Source organism: Vigna unguiculata, chromosome 2, assembly GCF_037176805.1.
Source record: "Vigna unguiculata cultivar grain cowpea cultivar isolate G323 ecotype 2 chromosome 2, ASM3717680v1, whole genome shotgun sequence".
Lineage (NCBI taxonomy): Eukaryota > Viridiplantae > Streptophyta > Magnoliopsida > Fabales > Fabaceae > Vigna > Vigna unguiculata.
The window spans coordinates 34,713,508-34,736,596 of record NC_140793.1 but is presented as its reverse complement, the minus strand read 5'-3'; the positions used below and the strand labels follow the sequence as shown (position 1 = coordinate 34,736,596).

General features: G+C 33.1%; 5 protein-coding genes across 7 annotated transcripts; 2 read left to right on the top strand and 3 right to left on the bottom strand.

Moving 5' to 3' along the window:
• Positions 1-237: 237 nt before the first annotated feature.
• Positions 238-2,820, bottom strand: LOC114172969 (MYB-like transcription factor ODO1). Its single transcript, XM_028057138.2, has 2 exons — positions 1,960-2,820; positions 238-1,247 (listed from the first exon to the last, which is right to left on the bottom strand). Exons 1-2 carry the CDS (start codon positions 2,220-2,222, stop codon positions 713-715), a joined length of 798 nt encoding a protein of 265 aa, XP_027912939.1. The 5' UTR covers positions 2,223-2,820; the 3' UTR covers positions 238-712.
• A 5,024-nt stretch (positions 2,821-7,844) lies between these two features.
• On the bottom strand, positions 7,845-8,604 carry LOC114174253 (non-specific lipid transfer protein GPI-anchored 8-like). Of its 2 annotated transcripts, XM_028059052.2 has the most exons (3): positions 8,255-8,599; positions 8,124-8,150; positions 7,845-8,047 (listed from the first exon to the last, which is right to left on the bottom strand). In XM_028059052.2, the coding sequence occupies exons 1-3, from the start codon at positions 8,553-8,555 to the stop codon at positions 7,953-7,955; spliced, it is 423 nt and encodes a 140-aa protein (XP_027914853.1). In that variant the 5' UTR covers positions 8,556-8,599; the 3' UTR covers positions 7,845-7,952. The 2 variants fall into 2 exon arrangements, with proteins under 2 accessions (XP_027914853.1, XP_085524523.1); XM_085668397.1 differs by lacking the exon at positions 8,124-8,150 and having other exon boundaries at positions 8,255-8,604.
• A 2,224-nt stretch (positions 8,605-10,828) lies between these two features.
• Positions 10,829-12,675, top strand: LOC114172987 (dimethylallyl, adenosine tRNA methylthiotransferase). 2 transcript variants are annotated; one of them, XM_028057167.2, is made up of 8 exons: positions 10,829-11,085; positions 11,167-11,313; positions 11,404-11,501; positions 11,585-11,657; positions 11,745-11,805; positions 11,893-11,978; positions 12,056-12,145; positions 12,464-12,675. In XM_028057167.2, the coding sequence occupies exons 1-8, from the start codon at positions 10,975-10,977 to the stop codon at positions 12,524-12,526; spliced, it is 729 nt and encodes a 242-aa protein (XP_027912968.1). In that variant the 5' UTR covers positions 10,829-10,974; the 3' UTR covers positions 12,527-12,675. The 2 variants fall into 2 exon arrangements, with proteins under 2 accessions (XP_027912968.1, XP_085525756.1); XM_085669630.1 differs by having other exon boundaries at positions 10,909-11,085; positions 11,163-11,313.
• A 2,608-nt stretch (positions 12,676-15,283) lies between these two features.
• LOC114174191 (pectinesterase inhibitor 9-like) lies at positions 15,284-16,127 on the top strand. Its single transcript, XM_028058982.2, has one exon. The coding sequence runs from the start codon at positions 15,339-15,341 to the stop codon at positions 15,951-15,953; it is 615 nt and encodes a 204-aa protein (XP_027914783.1). The 5' UTR covers positions 15,284-15,338; the 3' UTR covers positions 15,954-16,127.
• Positions 16,128-18,644: 2,517 nt separating this feature from the next.
• LOC114173579 (hsp70-Hsp90 organizing protein 1-like) lies at positions 18,645-22,306 on the bottom strand. The gene is made up of 7 exons (XM_028058065.2): positions 21,301-22,306; positions 19,909-20,197; positions 19,674-19,759; positions 19,361-19,584; positions 19,197-19,263; positions 19,053-19,112; positions 18,645-18,969 (listed from the first exon to the last, which is right to left on the bottom strand). Exons 1-7 carry the CDS (start codon positions 22,201-22,203, stop codon positions 18,856-18,858), a joined length of 1,743 nt encoding a protein of 580 aa, XP_027913866.1. The 5' UTR covers positions 22,204-22,306; the 3' UTR covers positions 18,645-18,855.
• Between the last annotated feature and the right edge of the window lie 783 nt (positions 22,307-23,089).

Below are 23,089 nucleotides of genomic sequence, written 5' to 3'. Positions count from 1 at the left end.
GGAAAATTAAAGCACTCATCTGCATGACAAAACATGCCCTCCTCCCTTGTGTTTCTTTAGAATTAGAATTCCAAAAGTGTTATTCTAAAGTCATCATTTTAATCTCCCCAATCTTTTTTGTCTATCCATATATCTTTGACACAAACCAGAAAATCAGAAAATTGCTGCAGAATTTATAAGCACAGTAAAAAGAAGATTTTAACAGTATTTTCAAACTGAACATCTATGTACAATAACTTACACAATTATGCCATCTTCCATTTTCTTGTGCCTACCATACACAAAAGATTACATCATTTACAACTTACAAGAATCCACTTAATGCGGTATCTGGGGGATTATGTTCGGAATCATTTGTATGATTGGGTTGGTGACTATCCTCACAAGAGAAAAGGTTTGTAGTACACCTTCCAGGAGTTTTATGCAATACAATAGCTAGATAAAAGTTAAACACCAAGAACCTAAATTCAAGTCCATGGTGTTTTGTTAATCCTCTTGTGTCAAACTTTAACATAACAGTATCACGTTCAAATCTTTTGTGTATCACATTCTTGACAAATAATCAAGGAGACCTTATCATTCATCAAGAAAGATATAAACACAAAATTTGAACGTGACAAGGACACCAGAGGATTTATTCCCATTTTATCTCAGTACATATTTTTTAGCTCTGTTTCTTAAGGATAACTCACTTTACTAGATGGACTGCATTCTAAAGCCCTTTTCTGTCCATGTCTAGAGTTTGCAGTGCATTTGATTCAATCTCGCTGGAACAATTAAAACCAAAATCATGAATACCAAAGTCCTGGCAGTCCAACAACCAAGGACAATTATCCTCCCACATTGGCAACTTTTCATTCTCCAATTTAGGTGTACTGTCCCATAACATGTCCATAAGAGGAGTTTCATCCAGCCACATACTGTTCATCAAAGACACATCACTGCAAATGCTATCCATCAAAAGGGATTCTTCCCCAGAAGAATTTTCTGCTGGTGATGAGGTGGAATTCTCTTCCAAGTTGAGAGCCACACTGTTTTCCTTAACCTGATGGATATTAGTATTATCAACTTGTGAAAAATGCTCTGCAGGGGAAGAACTATCCTGTGATGTGACTTCTTTGTTGAGAGGCTCATGAGTAACAGGATCAATACCCATCTTAAGGAGCTTTTTCTTGATGTGTGTGTTCCAGTGATTCTTAATCTCGTTGTCTGTTCTTCCTGGTAACCTGGCAGCAATCTTGGACCACCTGAGATAGATAAACTACAACAATCACTTGCATATCCAAAAAACTCATGACCCCTTCCGTAAGTTAAGTCCCAACATTGTACGGCTCTTTCTTAGTCCCAAAGGTAAGTACCCATATCAAACAAACCGCATAGGTAGCTTCAAGTGAGGAATTATCTACTAACTGATAACAATACGTCATTATTCTTTACTCAACAATCATCCTCAGTCTATTGACTTTTTCGTGCTATCAAGTTATCATACTTTTATGACTTTAAATTTTATGCACTTTTAGTATAAACTAGAAAAACTATATCATAAATACATCACATACAATAATTTGTAACCTTGTAGAAACACTTCACACACGCATGCACTATTTACTCCACTTTTACAGTGTCATCCTTGTACGTCTGTATACTAATAATAAACCTTTAATTAATCACTTTGCTTAAGTATCCAGCTTTAGAAACATGATTTCAAATGCAAGTTCCTTCTTGAACATATATGCATGAAAAGACTAGGACTTTAAACTTGTTTGAAGGAGAAACCAAGCTAAAGCTACAAGTTATTAGTATACCTCTTCGTGTTTTGAAAATGTAGTTACCTGTGTTACGTGGATATCAGTAGAGATGATAGGGTAGCGGAGCATGTAATGGTTTTTGTTGAAATTTATAGAAGGAAGTGTGGTTGGTTGAAGGTGAGGTAGTGAAAAAAGAAGAAATATTACTAACCTGTTTCCAAGACGGGCATGGAGATCAATAACAAGTTGTTCTTCTGCCTGTGTGAGGAGGCCTCTCTTCAAGTCAGGTCTGAGATAATTAGTCCAGCGAAGACGACAACTCTTACCACAACGGCGAAGACCAGCAAGCTTGGGAACAGCACGCCAACAGCACTGGCCATTGGTGAGAATGAAGTTTATCAGTTTTTTGTCTTCCTCAGCAGTCCATGGACCTTTCTTCACTCCAAGTTTGTCACAGCAAGGTTGTCTCCCCATAGCAACTGCTACTAACCGATACGAACCTTCAAACTAGCCAATGGAAAGTGTCACCAACACTAGCTTCTTGTTGAGACGACTCAAAAGTCCCACACCCACCTTTATATATTAATAAAGCTCTCTCCTTTTACTGCTTGAGTATTATATCAAACAGAAAAGATGCATCCCAAACAACACTCAAATAAGGGACACAGAAAAACTGAGGGTATTTCGGGTCCCACCTAGGTGTTGTGAAAGCTATGTGGGAACCAATATGGGATGTTCTGGTGTTTTTTTCTCACTGCATAAAATGGGTGATGCTCAAGAATTGGTGACCCAAAGGCAGAGCTACATGTAAGCATCCCAGAGGGAAAAAATGTGTAAAATGATTGATCCTTTTCGATTTTTCCTTTGCAAAACCACTTCCCTAATTGCACTCTTACTCAACCTTTTCGTCATCACCACGTCTACGTGTCCTCATTAGCGGTAGATTGTGATAGAGTGTGGATGATTGCTACAATTGGTTGGTCCGCATGTGCAACATAACCGTTTGATGGGATGAAAATGAAATTGTAGCAATTGGATGTGGTTGAAGGGGACTGATATAACGCAGTAAAATCGTCGATCATCTATGCTGCGTGTGAGACAATTCGCTGCTCTTAGTTTGAAAAATTTAGTGTAAAAACTCACTGAGATTTTTGTATATTTAACTTTCTTGTTATTCAGTAATGGACAATGAACTCGTGTGTTTCGGGGCCGCAGTTTTGTTTTTCTTCTATTTTTCCCATGCTACAAAGCAATAATTCCCAACTTCCTTTTCTCTAGCCTATCATCAATGCACAGTACTGCGGAAAGTTAGAGAGTAGAGACAAAAGGAATATGCCTAGTCGAAGTATAGAACCATTCTACAAGCCACGACTTTGGTATCTTTTGAAGAATATTTAATAACTTAATGAACAAAAGATTGAAAACAAAATAAATGCTTTCTGGTTTGTACATGCCTCAGCTGATAAGAAATAACATTCAAATAACACAGTAAATACATTTTAGCGTGAGACTATTAAAATTATCATGTATTAGAGGTATTATCTGTTTTGTAATGACAAGTTTTATTATAATTTTATTCTTAAAAGGTATATCAAAGAATAAAAAGAAGAATGAGTATTTATACCGTTTCGACCTCGAAATTATGTGAAACATGTGGAACTGCTTGGCTGGAACAATTCTAAATTTACAATATTTGAGGTATGTATCCAAATAGTGAGGATGAAGCATTTTACAGTGAAAAAAAGTTATCCTGAATTTGTTGCTGGTATATGTTTAGAAATATCACCTTTTTCTTTGCTTGAAAACTCTAAATTTGTCTTTGTGACTAAAGAAAAATTTGGTATATCCACTTGTATAAGCAACATATGAAGTACATCTAGCAATGTTACGTGTACATAGACATTAATCTCGACGGAACTGTATTAAGGAGAAAACCAAATTCATTACTTTTTTACATTCAAGTTAGTCATAACTTTACTTTTTTCCAGAGATTAAAGTAAAGTCACACACACCATTACACACTTTCAGAAACTAAAACCGTCATTTATACATAAATAAATAACAATCACTTTATTTTGATCCTAAAATTATTTATTCTAGCTATAATCGAAAAACACATTATATACTCTTTGGAGAACTTGATAGAGAGAGCACCAAAATTTTGCTATGTAATGCTAAATTTTATTTTATTTTTTTAAATTCTGTATATATTCTCTATAAAAGGCTTAAAACACCTCAAGTGTTTTCTATGAGAAAAAAAAATCATTTTGCTTAAAACACCAATAACTTGAATTCTGAGCGAAGGAGATGATATACCCTAATCTTGATGTATACACAGCCTTTTTGTTGGATCTATCATGTGACTCTTTAATATAACATTTTATTACATGCCACCTTCAACTTAGGTTAGGAGTAGTTGCCAACTTCTATTTTTTTTTTTTTTTCATTATTCTTTCTAAAAGTGTTAGAATGAACAACCAAGAAATGTTCTCTCCAAATCATAGTTACTAATTTAAAACTACATCAATAATTACCTATTAAAACTTCAAAGAGCTATAAATATATGAAAAATGGCAGTGTCACCGTTTGGTTTTTCTTAAATATGAAGTATGCTATTTTTATTTATTTTTTATTTACTTAGATTTGTGTATCAAAGACAATTAGTGCTGTTCTATGCATTGTCAATTGGTGGGAAAGTTGGTAATGAAAAAGTAATGACTACAAATTTCTCTTCCTCTCCACCTTTTCCGTGTCACTTTGTGACTTTGTTGTTAATAATCAGTACCAAAGTATAACCATGTTTTACACGGATAATCAGTTCAACTCAATAATGTATATTAAGCTGAATTATATAAAAAAATATTAATTTTTTAAAAGAATTGTGCTGAATTATTATATTAGCTTAGTTTTATAAGATTGAAAAAAGTATTTTAAAATAGAATATCTGTCACTAATATTTGAAAAAACAAGTAGTTTAAAAAATTAAAAACATTTTGAAATTTTTAATTTGGTTAAAATTAATCAAATCGTGAAATAGTTAATTTCCTTTAAATTATTATACGCTTAAATTTAAATTTTTAAACATTTTAAAAGTTTAATTCAGCTTTATAATAATTTAATTTAGTTCTTAGACTTTGTTTGGATAATTAGTAAAAGTTAACCACAAACTAGGAATACTTATGCTAATTCATACATACAGCAATTTTAAATAAGTACACATTAGCTTATTGTATTTTCATTTGGAAGGCAAATTCCGAAATATCAAAATAGAGAATTCATTTCCAAAAAAAAATAAATAAAGAGAGAGGCTGATTTAGCTTAAATTTTGTATGAAGAAAGTTTTGTGGGACATTACAATACTCAATTTTATATTAGCTTTCTACAGGAAAAAAATTATAATTACGTCATAATTCGTCCCACCATCTAAGTTTTTTAAACAAGGAGATCTCCATGATTGAGTTGCAAGTTGCAAATATTATGGGGATTTTCTTTTTCATACATATATAACGTTTATATTTGTAAATAGTTTTTAAGCAAATCAGACATGTACTACATGAATTGATTATCTGTCGGATAGTATTATTTTATATATCTCTTGATTATAAAACATTTAAAACCAAAATATAATTGAATTCAAATTTAATATAAAGATTATGACTTGGTTTTCGTCAGCCATTAAGCATCTAATGATAGGAGTTAGGTGAAATAGCTCTGTTGGGTTGTGCACTTGAGTTGTCAACTCTTGTTTGCATGGAAGATGCCCGAGTGTAATGATGCCAAACATCAACGATAGAAGAGGAAAAAATAAGGAAAAAAAATATATTAGTATAAAAAGTAATTATATATATATATATATATATATTTATTTATTTATCGTAGGTGATATTAATTATAACGTTAAGTGAATTAGATCGTAATCGAATCACAATATTTGAATTATTTTCTATTTTGAATAAAAAAAATTACATCATAACTAATGATTATAATTTTTGGTAACTGTTAGATCCTAACAATTTATATGAGAATCACGGTGACGAATTTGATTCCTAATAAAAAATTATCGGGGATTGTCTCCATCTTAAGAATATGTATTCATAAATACTCATAAATATAAAATACAAATATCATTTTTTTTCTTTAATTTAAAACATATGAATATATTAAATTTATAAAGAAATTTAATTCAAACTAAAAGCATGTGTATCATTATTTTCTCAACCTTTAAAAAAGTCAATTCAATAACCATGTTATTTATGTAAAAACACAATCAAGCCTCATTTAAAAACAAGTTTAATAAGTATCTAACAAAAGAATTGGTGTTGTAAAAAATTATGATAAACAGTGTACTTGATTGAAGTATTTGAGAAAGTAACTTCAAAATCAGAGTAATGAATTCGTCACTGTCTCACTGAGACAAACATTTAAGAAAATATAAACAAATCAGATGGACTTATCGTTGTTGAACATCGACAAGACAAGGCTACTTTATTTAAAAGTTGAATTTAGAGTGCTATTGGTATTCTTTTTTAGTGACTTTGGGGTATCGTGGATTAGTGCTGTGCACGCTCGAGCCTCAGAAAAGGTTTTTTAATTTTTTTCAACACATTGGAACAGTAGATAGAATTGGATTGGACTTTGGATGAAGAGATTCAAACTTTCAATGGCGTAATCTTTGGTTCAATGACGTGATGATATAATTAATCAGCATGGTGACATTATAGCAACTTTTTAGCTAAAGTATAGCTACGTATTTGAGATCAAGTATGAGTTTGAATGTAAACTAGTTGACCAATAAACAGTTATCATACTCAATAACAGTTATATAGGAACTTATATCAATTCATCTCTAACTGCTTTTTAAAATTAAATCACCCATACTTCTAATTCTTTATTAGGAAATTAATCATTTGAAATTGTTAGAAAATATATTAACATGTATAACAAATGAATCGTGAAGGTATTAAAATTTACAAATACAGTACGTCCAATCATTTTTTTACATACACGCACAAACAAATTATTTAATTTATTATACTAAATAAGTTTCAAAGACGTTAAATTTCGTTAACTATTCGTATGAGAGGTTATATTATAATTAGATTATATTAAAAAATATTTTATGTAAATTGAAAATCACTTGATATTCTATCATTGTAGTACATTTACTTTTTTTTTTATGTATTAATTGTACCTTTTAACATTATTAGTAAAAGCTAACTATAAATTATGTGCTTATACATCTTAAATCGTCATAAAGATGTTCATTTATAATCCTTGAAACGATATCATAATATTTGATATTTAATTAGTAACTTTGTATTCTGAAAAAAAAAAAGCTATTAAAAGAACCATACATAAAAAACCTTCGTAAAATAAACTGATCTAAATGACCATGCACATCTTAACTTGTTCACACATTTGACGTGTGAGAATTTAACTTAATTAATTTTTTTTATTACTGAACTGTGGCTGATTTAATCGAACATACACACGCAACAACTCTATCTTCGGAAATTATTAGATAATTTTGGATTGTTATTTGTTTCAGTTACTAATTTAAATGACAATATCTCCACTACACAAACTTGTCTGTATCAAAGTTATATATATATATATATATATATATATATATATATATATATATATATATATATATATTGTAAAGTATATTTTAATTTTAACTTGTGCTCTTTAATTTTATGATTTAATTATACATGATACAAAAAAAGGTTTAGAAATTGGGTCAACCCCGTCCTGCTAAAAATTTTGGATCTTAAACAAGTTGAAGTGAGATTCAACTAAATGGTTTTTATAAAATTCCAAGTTGAACAAAGACAACAATAAAATTATCACAATAACCCGTTTCCGCAAACATTCGCACACGTCAATTTAGAGACTCTGCGTTTTGTTTGTCACCTCCACGTTAACATATCTATCAAGACATTCGGACATTTATTTAACTATAGTTTAAATTAAATTCTTATTAATAAATAGAAACTGATTCAAAATGAAAAAAATAATTAAACTTATTAGTAAATAAATTGTGACTAGTTGTTGAATAAATTAGTAATATTAGAAACAATGACGAGAGACGACTTCATGAAAGAAAGGAAATTGTAATTGCAGGATTTGTATTGATGAAGAATGGAAATTAATCATGAACTCCAATCCAAGCAAGGTTTTGTGAAGCGAAAATTAATCCTCCTAATTAAACATAGCGTAAACACACAAGAACAGTGCGAAGGAGAGTCCACTGAACGTAGCTCTGCTCGTGCCTCCTTCATCACCTCCCACCGTTGCTGCAAAATCATGGATGAAGAAATGAAAAAAAATGATGGTGATGAATGAGAAAAAGAAAATTGAGAGAATTCTTACCTGGAGGCGGAGCCGAAGAGAAAGGTGCTGAAATTTTGAAAAAAGTAAAATAAAATAAAATTTGATATGTTGTATAAGATAGAAAGGTTTGGAAGCTAAGAGGAAATTAGAATGCAGTAATAAGGAGTAACCTTTGCAGGAGGTGAGTTTGAAGTTGACGCCGCAAGATTGAAGAAGTTGAATAGCGTGAGAGAGAGTGGTACCTAAAGCTTCAAGTGCTCCAGGAGTTAATGCAAGTTCGCAGAAACATGAATTCTGGTTTGCGTTCACTTCTTTGACTGGATTGCAGCAAGTTTGAGGTGGTGGCTTAGTGGAGTTCAAGAAATCAATGCATGGAGATAGCGGTCCCAGGCATGGTGGCACACCTTGTCCATTCGCAAACCCAATTACAGTGATGCTCAACACCAAAACCAATTTCCAAACCCTAATCATCCTTTTCTTCTTCTTTTTCTTTCTCTGCTTTTGGTTTCGCCATTCTCTTCTATAAATACCTCCAAATCTATGATTGCCTCGCTGGACTCCACATGTTCACTTCAACCCTAATCACAAGACGAGATCCCACGTCCTCGCTTAATTAAAATGTCTCATATTGGGGGTTTTCAACGTTTGAAAATGACGCATAAGCAAATTATTAATAATCCTGATAAGATTCCAATTAATAATAATGCCAGAAACAAAATAAAAAATGATTTTCTCCTTGATTCCTGGCAACCCATCATATCCCTACAACTTGTTGCCTAATGGTACTTGACCTTTGATCATCTTGAAGGTCTAAAACACAATCACTGTAGTAATCTGCTAATTTTTTCCTATAATTAATGGGAAACATATTCTGAATTTCCAGAGATCAGAGCGGGTACAAATCAAATTCAACTTTTAAGCTCTCTCTGTAGATATTGAATCCACTACAACAAGTATATCCTCTACAAGACCATGTGTAATTTATTCTTTTGGCTCACTCAACAATGTCTAAAAAACAATTCTTCACGATTTCCGAAACAGATGAGTAAGGAGGATGGAAGAAATTAAGTGTTTGGATGGGAAGGAGGATTTAAGATAAGGTATACAGATGAATTTAAAAGGATAAAAAGATGATTATAGTATTACTTATTTGAACATATAAATGAAGAGATTTGAAAATAAATTTCTGAATAATTATATTGGTATGACAAATAAAATAATATTTTAATATATTAAAATATAAAATTGTTTTTTCCCAATAACTAAAATGAATAGAAAATAAAATTTATTTAGATACAATTAATTTAGAATTAATAGAAAATATAATATATTTAGTTGGAATAAAACTTTAGTAGGTGTAATAAACTTAAAATAAAATATGGTTTGCGGAAAACTAATTTTAATTGTTCGTTGAATTAAAAATAATAATAATGTTATTAGTTATTAAATGTATATTATTATAAAATTTATTAGTATTTTAACATAAAATACTAATTATTATGATAATATAAACACTAAGCACCCACGTGAGTTGTGCCTGACTATGAGTTAAGCTTTTAACAAAGTGGTAAGTGTTTCTTCCTGACAATTGGTATTAATCTAAGAGTGAGATTTCTAGTAGGACAATTGTTTAGGGAGAGATTGTTGCAGGTGACATCAATTGTCCCATGGTGGACTAGGTCACAATCGAATCGGGTGTTTGGACTGTTACACTCTTAAATAAAAAGAGTTGTGCCCTGACTATGAATTAAAGTTATTGACCAAGTGGTAATCGATCGATCTAACAAAAAATCATAGAATCAATTATGCTATCAACACATGATGGAAATTGATTTCAACCTCCTTTCAAATACAATGAACCGATTTTAGCACCAACATAATTAATTTCGGCCCCTATTTTAGTCTTTGATATGTCCATGACCAAGACATTCTCTCAAATCCTCATTCATGTACGGATGCTTCACTCCTTCACTCTCGTAAATCCTCACTTCCAAATATTTACAAATCCACTGAAATAAATTTACGAAACATTCACAAATTTATCCTCACATATTCACTTTAACCCTATCTTTGTTTCTGACGATGAAATAATTTGAGGGTGATTTTTGAACTTTCAATGCAATCGATTGTTCCCTTATGATGTTTTTATTTGTAAAAACTGATTTGGAGAAGAAGGAGATGATGAATTTGAGCGAATTAGAGGATGATGTTTGTGTTATTTTTTTTAAGAGATTTGAAAGTATAGTTTGGAAAAGTAAATAAATGATTTGATTGATGTAATTTATTAAAAATTAAATTTAATCGAAAGAAAAACAAAATTATCAATTACCTTTAATGTTGAAAATAATATAAAATCATATAGTTAAATTTATTTTATACACAATATTTAAATGAATAAATTAAAAAAATATTTTAAAAAAAATATAATATATTTACTTCTTCATTTTTCTTTTGATAAATAATTTAGAAATTTGAAATATTAATTATTGTTATAAGTATAATTTACCCTCAAATCATATTTTTCTAATTCCTCTCGACACTAAATCTCTTCGAGTGAACGTAATACTGAGGAACAACCGTTCCATGCACAAAAGGTGCTACATCCAGCAAATTGGATTAGTGTATTTTATCGACCCACGAAAGAATATTGTGGGTGCCAAATGGCCCAGTCCATCCTGGAAAACCCAACAGAAAAAAACTTGTGCAAAAGATGGACAAAAAAGAAACAAAGGGAGAGTGGAACAAATTGAATTACAGAGCTATCCGAAATTGTAAAGGATAACGCAAATTTGATTTGGAAGGGGAAGGAAGTTGCAGTTGCAAGGTGGAGAGTTTATTGAGAGAGAGAGAGAGAGAGAGAGAGAGAGAGAGACGTGTAGGTTCAATCTGAATGGCCACGCTTGGCTTTGGCTTTGCTACCACAAGTGTGAGTGCCGCCGCTGGTTATCGCAGGAGAAGCAACTGCAGGTGGCGCAAACCCACAATTTTGGCCGTTGGATGGGTAACTAAACCAAACCACTTCTCTTATGTCTTATGGTCTTGTCTTGCAACTTGTGTTTGAAAATTTGTTGTGCGAAGGAAGGACCCCGAAGGCGTGTTTGGTCCACCCCAAACCGGCCACCTCGCCGGGCTCGAATTTCGAAGACGCCTCGAGAGAGACGCAGAAGCCCGCGAAGCCTTCCAACGTCAAGTCCAAGAAGAGAAAGAACGCCGTCAAACCCTTCGACAAGTATTTCTTTCTCTTTCCTCTTCCTTTTGTTTTTATTCTCTAATTCTTGCATTATTCATTCGTTTTCTTCTTCTTTTTTGCATTTCTCAGTCCCGTATTGAACCCGATACTCCAGAAGAGCTCATTGAATACTTTCTTGACACTGAAGCTCAGGAGATTGAGTTTGAGATTGCGAGAATGAGACCGCGGTTCCTACTTTATCTTTAACCCTCTGTTTCCTTTTAATTTAACTCAATCACTTTCTTATGACCCATTTCTATTGACTCTGCAGATTGGATGAGGGATTCTTTGCTCAACTGAAATTCGAGTTAGGACAGCTTCGGTTCGCTGTTAACAAAACAGAGGTAACTAGTGTTTTTTCAATCTTTAAAAATGTTTGAGCTGTGCAAAACATTATCGTGTCTGCTTATTTTACACCGATTGTTCTGCAGCACATGGAGGAAAGACAGATTGAACTAGAGGCTCTAGAGAAAGCCATACAAGAAGGAATAGGTTTGTAAATAATAATAAAAAAGAAGAAGATGGTTTAGGAATTTGCCAAATATGTAAGTTCACTCCTTGTTCCTATCTTGTATGCAGAGGCCTATGATAAGATGCAAGGTCAACTCATTAAAGCCAGGGCAAGCCTAACCAAAATCTTGACATCAAAGGATGTTCAAGCAACTGTAAGTCTTGTTCGTTTTCCTTTAAGTTTGCTGGTTTTGTTGTAAGTTATGCTCACTCTAATTTGTCTTCAATGCAGTTGCTGGATATGGTTGAAAAGAATGAAATTAATAGATCTTTGTTGGCACTTCTAGATGAAAACATAGCAAATGCACATAAGGGTAATCAGGTAGGCGATAAATTTCGGAATGTTTTTCCATTTGTTAGTATAAACTGCGAGTGGAGTTCCCAATATTAAGGCCAAATAATCCTAGTATCACTCGGTTGTATTGTAACCAATATGGTAGGACCCTTCTTGGAACATTTTGATGCCACAGGCCTAGAAAAATAAGATTCAAAGCCCTCAACTCCACTAATGGACTTAGGATTGTGGGATGATTTTGTGTTGATGATGAATTTCACAATCAAACCTGTGGTGCTGTGGTGCATAAGATATTGAGATATGCTTTGTGATGAAAATATTTACATGTTAATTTCCTTGTTGCAGAAAAAGGCTGCAGAATACATGGAGAAGCTCCGGGGGTCTGTTATTAGGTACATGACAGTTTAGTGCATATAGTACTTTTCTTCCCACTTTTCTATTAATTTGTGTGAAAATTGTATTTTTGATAAATGTATCAAATAAAAAAGTACCAAACAACTGAGATGTTGCGGTAGCAACTGTAATATCTGAACTAAGAAATTGTAAATTTTGAAATACGGCCTGTGTGTATCATTCACTGAAATTTTGATGAAAAGTGATTTTAGAACCAGAATATAAACTTCCTATCTTGATTCTGCACTAGCTTGAAGGGTGGATGAACCAATTGTACTTGGTGTCAATAAAATGGGTTTACATGGGCAACTTACAATTAGTTTCTATGTGAAATTTTATCATTAATGCCGGGGTACAATTTAGTCGGTAATGTTAAATTTACTTCCTTTAATTTTCGAATGTGCATTTATTTAAACTACCCATTGAATGCGACTACATGATAAACTCTCAATGTTAGTAAGATGAGATGAAAATACTGATTAAATCGCTAGCATACAATATTGCAATGTAATCTTATTTTCCAACTACATTATCACAATGGTATCTCAGGAAGGCATATTGTTATTGTAATTTTAATTTTAATAACGAGATATAACTTTGAAAACTTGTATTAAATCTATTAGATTTAATTAGTAATTTAGTCTTTAATATTTAGGTTTTTATTTGTTCACGTGTTATTCTACAATGTTTAATTAGTAATTTAGTTTCTATATTTTTCTTTTAATTCAATTTTTTTTTACGTAAAGGTAATATTATCTATTTTTTGTCAATGTTGTCCACAACAACGTGATAATGAATCCAAAAGTCATAATTGAGTTGATGTGTCTATCTTAAATTTCAAGGAGACGATTTAAGTGATATTGTGTTGTTAAAAAAGAAGGGATTTGAGTGGGAGAAGAGGACTTTGCCTACCTCACATGGTTACCTCTTAATAACGATGTTAATGCTGATTTAAGGAAAGATACAACACTATCTCTATAAAAATATGGATATTTAATTAAAAAGAAAAATATATAAAGACCATTATAAAGATTAAATTATTTATTAAATTGACGCATGAAAACATTTTAAACGACCTTAACAAAAAGGACCTACCTCCATTCTATTTAAAGAAATTAGGTTGAATTGAGTAAAAAAATTAAAAACTAAAATATAAGAATGAAACTACTAATTAAAGTAAACTATTATAAATAGATCACTTCATTATAATAAGATTTAATATTCTTTAAAAAAATAAAAATTTGATTCTTTATTTAAGAAACTAACGATTATGAAATGTAATATAGATACTATCAATAAATGTTGATGATGTGATTATTAGGTCTTTTGAGAGAAGATTACTAAAAAGATATAAAACTAATGAAAGATGAATCCAACTCACAGTCCACATATAGGTAATTGATATTACTTTTAACTCAAAATCTTATTCTAATAATTTATGGTGCTCAACTTTATTGTTTTTACTCAATCTGGGACTTAGACTCACTTGGATTCGTAACAATCTTCTCTCAAAACCCTTACTTGTATCACCCCGCCATTCACATGTGTTCACATCATGGGACATGCTTGTCTGACCTTTAGGAAGATTTTTGATACTAAGGACTCGTTGAGCGGGTCATCACGCGAACTAGGCTCTGATACCATTGTTGGGTCATTCGAGAAAACACACTTGTCTGACCCTCCATCAAGAAGACTTTTGATACAGGGACTCGTCTGAGTCGGTCACCATACAACCAAACTCTAATACCATTATTAGATCTTTCGATAAAGAATCAAAGATGATAAATTTATGGATTTATGAGTCTTTATTCTTATATGATGTTCAATTGTAATTGTCTCCTTTCTAATCTATATAAACAATAATTTCTATAAAAGTTATTAAATACTAAAAATTTATCCGTTGCAAAAACGTATAAAAATTTGATAAAAGAAAGTATATTTAACATCAACCCGTCTTCTCATCCGGTAAAGAGCCTTCCTTAGTGGAACAAATAATTTGTGTACAAACTGATATGGAATCCAATTTGGCTTCATTTCATTAGATAATAACAAAGTTAAAAAAGAAAAAAACAAACTACACAAATTGATGAGAAAACAACTTGACTACTTCCGTAATATTTTCGGCTTTGTATACTTTTGCACAAACATAGCATAACTAAATGCAACTAAAACTTATTAGCTGAATTTTAATTTTAAAATTAAAATAAAAAATAGAATCTTTGACTGTGGTAGTGCGACAAGAGTTTTTCTAAATTTTCGAATTCGTAAAGAAACAGCCTAATAATTTTTAAAAGAAAAACGTTAAAATTATTAACGGCTCAAATGGAGACAAATGCGATTAGTTAACAACTTAAGTTTATTACCTTTTTTTTTCTCCCTAACACGAATTACTTATTGATACAATAAAGTAGCATGTAAATTCTTTTATTCACAAAAGTTGAATATAGGTATCGAGAAATTTACAATACTAAACTAACGGAAACAAATCTTTGTAATTCAAACAATATATGTTTAACTTGTGAAATAGCAATTAGCAATTATATTTCGTAAATTTCAGCACTATTTAGAATCCGAATTTTATTGTTCTATTGCATTTATTTTTGCCACGTCTATTTCTTCTTTTCTTTTCCTTTATCAATCTTTTATTTCCATTCATTTGAAGTGCTCCACGTCCCTGTACTACTATTGCGCGCCACATAATTTCGTGGGACGCAAAGAAAAAGAAAATTTCTTGGAGTTACCAGCATCTATATATAAAGAAAATTGAGCATGTAACAACACATAACCCTCCACTTACAGAATCTGCATCCTTGTACATTAGTTAGAGATGGCAACCACAGTGAAACTTGTTCCACTGTTTCTCATAAACCTTGTAATTTACATGAGTGGCACCGCACAATGTTCCATAACCAAACACTCACACCCTAACCCTGCAGAGTTCGTGAAGTCGTCGTGCAGGGCCACACGGTACCCTGTTTTGTGCGTCCACTCGCTGTTGGCCTACGCCGCCGTCATTCACCGTAGCGACCGGCAACTTGCGATGACCGCTTTGTCGGTGAGCATATCGAGGACCCGATCCTCGGCTTCGTTCCTGAAGAAGATGTCGAAAGCGAGAGGCATGAAGGGTAGGGAGTGGAGAGCGGTGCAAGATTGTGTGGAGACCGTTGGTGACAGCGTGGAGCGTCTGAAGCAATCGGTTAGGGAGTTGGGGCGAACGGGGTTGGGAGAAGACTTCGCATGGCACATGAGCAACGTCCAGACATGGGTTAGCGCCGCCCTAACCGACGACAACACTTGTCTCGACGGCTTCGCCGGTTCCGCCATGAACGGAAACGTGAAGAGTGATATAACGGAGAGGGTTGTCCACGTTGCCCAGGTCACTAGCAATGCTCTCGCCTTGGTTAATCGCTTTGCTTCCAACCACGCTACTCACTCTCCCTAATCTCTTCTTTCTCCAATCATTTTCCAACTATTTCTTAAGTTTCTTGTCTTTCTCTTTTTTCTTCCAACGTTGGAACCCACACTGTTCCCTTAGGCCTATATATTTGGTCTTAGGTTGTTTCCCTGTAATGCATGTGGATAAAATATGGGTAATATAGATTTTTCCGTGCAAGAACATCGGGGATATATATATATATATATATATATATATATATATATATATATATATATATATATATATATATATATATATATATATACGTAGAATTATACACATATATACGTATGGTGAATGGATCGAAAAACTGAACCTGTTTTCTAGATAAATCTGGTGATGATGAAGAAGCAGGAAGAGTTTCAGTGAAAATTTTGTTATTGTTCATTATTCCTTCTGCAACAGCGCGTTTTTTCATTTTTCTTTTCATCTTCGGACAATCTTGACTTTCTTTCTTCGCACTCGACTTGAGTTATAAGTTCCTCGCCACAACTTTTTCCATGCACAATCTTAACATATTACCACACTCTTTTCTTTTTTAGTTCAAAACTAAATATTAATTCTTTAATTATATATATATATATATATATATATATATATATATATATATTTGTTAATACACCTATGTTTAAAAATAAACTCCCAATTACGCATTTAAATGACAAATTTATTTATTATATGCCATACATTAGTACAGTTATCACATTTGAAGAGCCTGTTATTCCGGGTCCACGTTAATATTTGTTATCATGATTTGTGCTTAATGGTTGTCCATTATAGGTGAAAGTTGCATCGTCATCAAAAAGCCGAATGCTTCGATTTAAGTGCCTTGGTGATTATGGGTTAGTTAGTTACCGAATGGTTTTTTAATTTTATTTGATTAGCCAGTCTTTGTTATAGGAAAAGAACCAACAAAATTTCAAACTGTGAAAGCGAAAGAAAAGAATAACTTTGGAATTCAATTTGCAAAAGATAAAGTTGCATGAAGCGGATAAGCATGAATTACTCAAAGTTTATCAATTATGTTCAAATCCCAAGCTTAATGAATAAAGGTAAGTAATTTTGAGATTGAACAATGACGCTATGCTTGCCAATTTTTTCATAATTTTCCTTTTGGAAGGAAAAAATATAAGAAGAATGCACATAGATTAAAGATTATAACTTTAAGATGCTAAAAATGTGATTTTTTACGGCTAATTAATAAAAAATAACGTCATTTAAAAAATTCATAAAATTAGAGAATTTTAAATATATGATAACCAGAAAGTGTATGTTAATTAAATTAAAAAATAAAATAGTAAAAAAATTGAAGCTAGAACTAGAACAACACGTATTCATTTTGATAGAGCTAACATGCTGTGGCAAAGCAAACAGCCTTTTTCTTTGGGGTGGATATCCTTTTAGTGACTGTTGACTCGCAATTGTTTAATTTGACATAATATGCATTAAAAAAGATACATCTAACTTTTGGTGATCTTATAAATGATACCATCTCAATGATATTTGTAAAGGTGTTGTGAAATGGATTTCGGAATCTGTTTTAGACTTTTCTGAAACAGATTTCGACATCCGTTTTACAAAAAAAATTAAAATTTGTGAAACGGACATCGAAATCCGTTTTAGAAAAGTATGAAACGAATTTTAAAATTCGTTTCTAAAAAAATTAAAATTAAAAACGTGATTGTCGTTGATGTCGTTGAGAAAGGGATCGAAAGTAATGTCGAACTCGACAACGAAGGAGGTTGAGCTTGGGAGAGTTGAGAGAGACCCATGGAGAAGGCCGGAAAATGGGTGGAGGAAGCAATGAGAAAGACGAGGCCTTCACCGGAGGGACGGGAGGGAGAGGAAAGGATGGAGAAGGAGAAGCGAGAGGAGAAAGAGGCAGTTTGGAGGTCAAGAAAATAAAGGGGCCAGAAAAGCCCACATGAACTAAGTCCAAAATAAGGCCAAAATTGGTTGGGAAATTCTTTTATTCAAGGTTAACTATCAACTGCACCTATTCTTTTTCGTGGAATAAACCAATGCTACTATTATTAAGAGTTTGTAAAGAAGGATTTAAAGTAAAAGTATGTAATGAAACTATTTTATTCTTTCATACATCTTATAACGAAATTTATAGTTAATTAGTCTCTATAACATTGCCTTGCATGATAAGAACAGCTTGGAAAGAATGATGAACAAAAGGAGAACCATAGATGTGTGAAGAAATGGAATTTGGTAGAGTGGATAAGTGAAAGAAAATAAAAATAACACAATGAAAATTAAGAGAAATAAGTGTTTTTTAATTTTCTAATGTGAGACTTATGTTCGATTAGTTTTTCTTTTCTTTTCTACAAAGTCAAATAATTAAAATGTTGATATTCATATTAATAAATGGTAATAAAAATTATTAATAGTGAATACAATTATTTTTCCTTTGTTTTATATCTATCAAACAAAACATAAAGGTTGTTTCTCACTTAAATACTCTATATAAATATCTAAATAATATAAAATTTATGTTTTTTTAATATATCATCTTGTGTCTAATACTGATATTCAGGGTGTGTCAATAATAATATAAGTGAAATTTCTAACAAATTTACGTTTCACTACCACCATTTTCTCAAATTTCGTTATACCAAAAGATCCGACATCCATAACTGTGTATAGAATGATTCAGCCATGGAAAATTAAAGAGCGACAACACATTCCCGGTTGAATTAAAATAAAATCATGTCGAAATGAAATATTAAAATGGTGTGTACCTGATAATCATATACGAAGTCCACTAAAACAAAACGTAGTAAAAAAAGTCAAAATTTCCCAACTTTTTTCCAATCAAATCTATTCAAATATTAAACTAGTCACACCCAAAGACATAATTGTGGATTGCCTTTCACAAGAACTGTGCCCTTCTTCCACAAATTTACCTCATCTGAACAATTCCAGCGCTGACCAGCTTTTGGATCTTGTTCATCACCATTGGATTCTTCGTATGTTCCTGCGCAGCCTTAGGATTTTCCTGGAAATCAACCAACACCTGCATCGACAGTACACACCCAAGTCTGATAAGCACGTCTACCGAACTACGCATCTAATATTTAAGATAAAAAAGAATCAAACCTGTCTCATAACAGGGTCTTGGAGAATGCTCTGAATTTCTGGATCCTGCATTGCCTTTGCCTGCAAGAATACAAAGTATAAAAATTAACATCATTTTTAGATACGTTGATTTAGTTAATAATAAAGTACACAATTATGTCATACCTGTCTCTCCTTCAATTCCTCAGGACTTAAGTCTCCACGGCTAGCCTTATTAATTTGTTGTATACAACTGATATGGATATTAGATTATTAGGCCACACATTTTGCATTCAATGGAAGAACAGGAATATTAAAACACAATTCAGAAATGTAAATCAATATCATACGTTCTAATGCCTTCAAGTAACTCCTGGTTGTTAGCGTCATATTTCAATCCCTCCCTATATGTTTCCAAAGCTTTGTCATACTCCTTCATGAAATACTGCACCGCACCCTTCCTGGTATAACCCTTCACGAAGGTTGGATCAAGTTCAATACACTTCTCTGCATCCTTTAAACCTTCAGGCATTGCCCCCAACTTGGTATAGCATGCTGCTCTGTTACTATAGGCCTGAAGGCATTGAACAATTTAGACATATAAAGACCAGCATTTTCCATTAAATACAAGTATTATTAATTATATTCAAATAGATTTATTACCCTAGCATCTTTCGGATTTCTTCGGATAGACTCTGTGTAATGCTTCACAGCCTCGGGATACTTCTGCTGCTTAAAGAATTCATTTCCTACATAGCAGTTCCGGTAATACAGAGTATATAATAAGAAGTTGACGGAATCAAAAGGTTACGTAGTTATAGGAGTTCTTTCAAGAGAAGATATGATGCTTGGTGAAATCAAATGAAAAGCCCAGAGAATCAACTAAAAGACGTTATACCTTTTTCTCTCTCCTCATCAGCCAACTTTGGATCAAAATATTCTTGTTGTTCCAGATCCTTTTTTGCCTTTTCAGCTTCATTAAGTTTCTTCAAAGTGTCAGGGTTGCGATGCTCGGTTAGTGCTTTCTGGAATGTTTCAATGGCAGGATCGTAATCCTTTGAGCACTTCGCCATTTTCACCAAGGCAGTTCCTTTCCTTGTCAAAGCTCTAGCTATCATTTTAAAATCTGATCTTAGCTCTCTTCCTCTTTCAACAGCCTTGTCACAATCTTTTATACAGTCCTCATACTGAAACCAGGAATCGTTATAAGAATGTAAATTTCAGGGAGATACCACTTTTCCTAACTAAAATATAGGTCATCCTAAATTCTTTCTAAATTCTCACAACTCCGTAGTCTAATGTGTACTTCCAATAAAATCAAAGACCCTACGAAGATATTCAGAGACACAGTAATGACAATGAAAGACTAATTTGACCAAATTCCCCATCCAACATACATGTTTTAGCAGCAAAACTTGGGTAATGATATTGTGATATTCAGTGTGAAAACTAACTTTAATATTTATACACCTTCCTCCGCTAAATGCATCGTACTAAACATGGCCTTATCAAAATCTCAAGTATCATTAGTTACAAACATTATGGAGTTGTTCAGTTTTTGGGCACACCAAAGCATCCAGCACATGTAGGTAAAAGGATACAAAATCTCACAATCCCAGTAATCTTTAAATTTTATGCTAAAATTTTGAAGGCTTGATGAATTCATGCATGCAATAGTTTCTACACACACACACACACCATAAATCATTTTCAAAAAATTAAAAACACTTGCTAAAGGAAGTGTTCTTTTACCTTATTCCATACGACTGACAGATATAAGTACCAAAATCAAAAACCCGTAAATAGATAAGATGATATCGAAATCGCATCTGAAAATATTCTTATTCAGAGCATCTCAATTGGGTTCTCAGCAGTTCGATTTTCAACTGCATGAAGCACAATAATTGAAAATACAAGTTTTACAATAAATATGGAGGGTACTTAGATAAAGGAGGTTATTCAATTTAGTTAAAGACCAAACATTCAATTAAAAAATGAAATGTTAAGTTCGTTCAATAATCAGCATCGTTCTAACGTTACTTTTGAACAACAGGTGATCCCATTTCTCTCACTTACTGTTCTTCTATGTAAAATTCGAAAGAATAGCATGCATAAATACAATACATTTCAACCAAATTTTAAACTTCATTAAATACAATAGCCAAGCAGTCGAACAACATTCCAATAGATCACCAGACCCAACAATTAGTTCGAAAAGTGGACAATGACCATACAAATATAAATCAACAGAAACTCAATCAAACCAAAAACTTAAAAAGAGAAAGCATACCTTTCCCATTTCCAAGTACACAGCAGCGCGGTTGGTAAGATACGATATATCCTCATCATCCAACTCCAAAGCCTTGGTGTAATGTTGAATTGCAGTGTCAAAATCCTTCTTCTTATACGCTGCATTGCCGGCTTCCTTTTCTTTCAGAGCCTCAGCCTTCTTCTGCTTCGCGCTCTTGTCCTCCTCAGACACCTCCATGGGCTCAGGTTCGGGTTCAGGCTCGGGTTGCTTGGCGGGTTCAGCTTCCGCGGCTCTCTTCCTCTCGGACGTGGACGGAGGGGGCGAATCAGGAATGTCGACGTCGGCGGAGGGAGAGGTTTGAATCTTGACGTTGAGCAAAACCCCTATGGCTTGCATGACTCTCTGGTCCTTCAAATACAGGTTGAGTTTATTAGGATCTCTCTGGATATCCTGCATCATCTTCACGAAATCCGGCTGTTGGAGGTAAGCCCTAGTTGTGGGGTCCGCGGTGAGCCGGGTCCACATCTCGGGCCCTGAGAATGCATCGCCGAAGGGGTTGGCGGCGGAGGAGCGGGGCCTGGAGGCCTCAGCTAGAGCCTTCTGCGCATCGGCTAAACCGGACCTGAGGGGCTCGTTGTTGGGGTCGAATTCGAGGCCCTTCTTGTAAGCCGAAAGAGCGTCTTCATATTGGGAGAGGCCGAGATGCGCGGCGCCGAGACGACTGTAGCCCTTGGACCAGTCAGGTTTGAGTTCGACGGTCTTCTTGGCATCGATTAGGGCATCGGAGTAATTTTTGAGGGACGCGTACGCGGCGGATCGGTTGGAATAGAGGACGTGGTTGTCGGGGGCCAAGGCGATGGCGTCGGAGAAGTGGCGGATAGCGGTGGCGTAGTCCCCGGAGGAGAAAGCGGCGTTGCCCTTGGCTTTGGCTTCGTCGGCCATAGGAGTGACTAAGGGTTCGAAAAAAGGAATGAATTTGATTGTGTCGAGAGTGGGGAAGGGGTTATATGAGATGTAAAGCGCCTGAGAGAGACTAGAGACTTCTCGGATGCGAGGACGCTTCTTCTGGAATCTTCTACCACTGTCGTTTTTTATTTTGAGATTTGGTTTTAAACATGTACAAATTATTATTTTTAAGGTTATTAATTACATGATTTAAGGATATGTTTCTATGTGATAATGTTACAAACAAATACATTGAATTTTGGTATTGAAATAAAAAATTATTTATCCTTAATATTTTATATATTCAAATAAGTTTTTTCTAGCATGCATTGGAGAAAAATAAATTAAATTAACATCACAAAATGGATCTAATTAATTTACATTAATAATTTTAAAATCATGACTCTCTTGAATATGAGATAAAATAATATTTGTTTGGTATCAACTATTCCGTGTGTAATAATTGTAAATTCAAATAGATGTATAACCAATGTCTTTCTTTACGATTAACTAACATTTCCTTTTATAAGATCATTTCACATATTAGCAGTTACTTAAAAATTATGAAAAGAACGTGATTTTTTCAATGAAGTCATTCGAAAGCGTATTTTTGTATTCTAATGTCAAATTATATTCAGAAAATCATCTAACACTTTTATTATCACCGTAAAAACATTACAAAAAATTATCATGTAAATAATATCCCAATTCTCTATATATCCTTATCTCAAGCTTCAGATTGAGAACAAACAGGTGAGTTATAAAAAACAACTAGGTTGGTTAGAGTTTTAACTTTGATGTCGCTTTTAAATTTGTATTAATGTTTATTTTGGGTTAAAAAATCTTTTTTGACCTATATTTTTTTTAAAATAAACACGTTCTT